The sequence below is a fragment of the Galeopterus variegatus genome, unplaced genomic scaffold, assembly GCF_000696425.1.
Source record: "Galeopterus variegatus unplaced genomic scaffold, G_variegatus-3.0.2 Scaffold5411, whole genome shotgun sequence".
NCBI lineage: Eukaryota > Metazoa > Chordata > Mammalia > Dermoptera > Cynocephalidae > Galeopterus > Galeopterus variegatus.
This window is the reverse complement of record NW_007731522.1, coordinates 259,565-262,520: the sequence shown is the minus strand read 5'-3', so window position 1 is coordinate 262,520 and position 2,956 is coordinate 259,565. Positions and strand designations below refer to the sequence as shown.

At 35.3% G+C, this 2,956-nt stretch overlaps 1 protein-coding gene across 1 annotated transcript in view; it reads left to right on the top strand.

The window, feature by feature from the left end:
* Nucleotides 1-225: 225 nt before the first annotated feature.
* The window catches only part of MCCC2 (methylcrotonoyl-CoA carboxylase 2 (beta)), a 36,659-nt gene continuing 33,928 nt past the window's right edge, over nucleotides 226-2,956 (top strand). Inside the window, 2 exon segments of the mRNA XM_008589398.1 lie at nucleotides 226-346; nucleotides 1,806-1,918. Of these exon segments, the coding sequence (XP_008587620.1) occupies nucleotides 229-346; nucleotides 1,806-1,918 (231 nt within the window). The 5' untranslated portion in view covers nucleotides 226-228.

The window sequence follows — 2,956 nt, the reverse complement described above, 5'->3', positions numbered from 1 at the left end:
AAAAAAAAAAAAAAGTGATCCTTTTATCTTATGTACATGATGATGTGAACCATGATGAAAGCTTGCTTTTGCATCATAAGATTGTCTGATGAGTGTCATTGGTGATATGTACTAGAAGTTGAAGGTTGTATTGGAGTGTCTTGTACTGAGCTGTAATCGGTCTTTAATTTTGCAGAAATCTCTCATACTCTCTTTCCCATGACATTTCTGCCTTTCAGAGTAGAGTGCATGATTGTTGCCAATGATGCCACTGTCAAAGGAGGCACCTACTACCCGGTCACTGTGAAAAAACATCTACGAGCACAAGAGATCGCACTAGAAAACAGGCTTCCCTGCATCTACTTAGGCAAGTCACAACAGTTACTAGAGAAATTATTATTAGTTGGTAAAGTGTAAGACTGTTTAAAAGGGTGTATATACAACATTATCAGTGGATATTTTAAAAAACTTGATTTCTCCCATAATTACAAAGGAAACACATGTTCTTTGCTGAAAACTCTGGGGGGGAAAATAAACAAGAACTACCCATAATATCGCTAAGGATTAACCCCTGATAATATCTTGGTGTATGCCAGCTTTTTCTCTATGTGTGTGGAGTTTTTCTTCCATATATTTTGTTTTTCTATTAACCATAATGCGTTCAAACTATGAAAAAATAATTGCTAATATTTATTGATCTCTTGAGTGCCAAATACTGTATTAGATGCTTGAGTATTATATAATTTGAGCAGATGTAATTTAAAATAAAGTTAATTTCCAATGAAAGTAAATTTATACTTGAAATTAAAATACGTTTAAATCAAAGGATATTTCAAAAAAGACCTGAGAGCAAAGCAGTGTAAAATTGGTACTTCCTGAATGTTGGTGATAAAAACTCAGATGTATATTGTTCATTTATGCAGGTATCTGAACAGGTACTGATGGAGAGATTTTTTTTTTTTCTGGGAAAGTGCATTTACCTGGTTGACTCACAATGTGACCTGCTTTACATGTACAGAAAATAGCAAATGAGGCCCAGCTGCTTGTAGGTGCTGTGCCAGACACTGCAGGGGATACAGTAAAGAGTTTTATGTTTTCTCAGTGAACTCTTAATGAATTAGAGACAGGATATAATGTGTTAAGTGATGGTAAAAGACTTAATGGTTGTAGGCAATAATGATAAGCATAGGACTAGCTAATTTTTAAATATCTACTGTGTGCATTCAGGGTAGGTGCTAAGTGCTTTACATACATTATTTCATGTCATCCTAATAACAACTATATGGGATAGCTGCTATTGTTATCTTCATTTCATGGGTAAGGAAACCAAGAAATACAGTGGCTAGGAAACATACCTGTAATACACAGCTAAGAAGTAATAAGCCCTGTTTCGAACTCATTCTTATCCACCATTCCAATCTGCAATAAAAACAGTATCTGACGGTAATATGTGATAACTTGTCCCGTGGATTCTATAGATGGTTTTTGTATTGGCTTAGAAGAGGGAAAGATCCTTTTTCAGCTCAACTGTTAGAAATTTATGGTGTTTCTGGGATTTTAGTGGGTCCTTAAAGGAGAAAATGTCTTAAACATTTCAAGGAGAATTTTGCACAGAGGCAGGAAAGCCTGAAGGGGTTGGGGAAAACAGTGAATCCTTTTGGCTGAATTGGGGGAATGGAGAAAGAGGGTCTAGAATAGTTTAGAAAGATAGGGCAAGTTTTTGGTGAATGTGATTAAGAACGATGCTATCACTGGTATGTCTTCTTGTACTTAGCATATTTTGTTCATAGAGATCGATTTATTTCTCTCATTTTCCTTGTCTTCAGTTGATTCAGGAGGGGCAAACTTACCTCAACAAGCAGATGTATTTCCAGATCGAAATCACTTTGGCCGCATATTCTATAATCAGGCAATTATGTCTTCTAAAAATATTACGCAGGTAATTTCTCATTAATGAGGCATATTGCTTTTTTCTGCAAATGTCTTTGCTAATTAGTATACTGGGATGACTCAAACAGAATTTAATCTTCTTCCACAGAAAGTAATTGTTTTGGGGGTTTAATTAGGACAGGCTCGTTGTGTGTGTGTGTGTGTGTATTTTTTTTTGGTGGCTGGTGGGTACAGGGATCAACCTGGACCNAGTTGATTCAGGAGGGGCAAACTTACCTCAACAAGCAGATGTATTTCCAGATCGAAATCACTTTGGCCGCATATTCTATAATCAGGCAATTATGTCTTCTAAAAATATTACGCAGGTAATTTCTCATTAATGAGGCATATTGCTTTTTTCTGCAAATGTCTTTGCTAATTAGTATACTGGGATGACTCAAACAGAATTTAATACAGAATTTAATCTTCTTCCACAGAAAGTAATTGTTTTGGGGGTTTAATTAGGACAGGCTCGTTGTGTGTGTGTGTGTGTGTATTTTTTTTTGGTGGCTGGTGGGTACAGGGATCAACCTGGACCTTGGTGTTATCAGCACCACGCTCTAACCAACTGAACTAACTGGCCAGCCCATTTATATCCTTATTTTAAAGATGCATTTCATCAAGAGATCTGTTACACAACATGGTGACTATAGTCAATAACAATGTATTGTGTTCTTGAAATTCGTAAGAGTGTAGATTTTAAGTGTTTTCACAACAAAACAATATTAAGTATGTGAGGCAATATATTTGTCAGTTAGGTCAGTTTATCCATTGCACATGTATACATATATCACAACAACATTTTGTATATGATAAGTATATATAAGTTTTATTTGGTTACTAAAAAGAACAAAAAATAATTTTAAAAAACCTAGAAAATGTGAGCCATGTATGTAATTTTAAATTTTCTCATGGCCACATTTAAGAAAGTTACAGGTAAAATTGACTGTAATTATTTAATCCAGTACTTTCAAAATATTATTGTTTTAATGTGTGAGCAATAAAATTTATTAATGTCATCTCCCCCCCCCCCCCCCCCCCCCCCCCC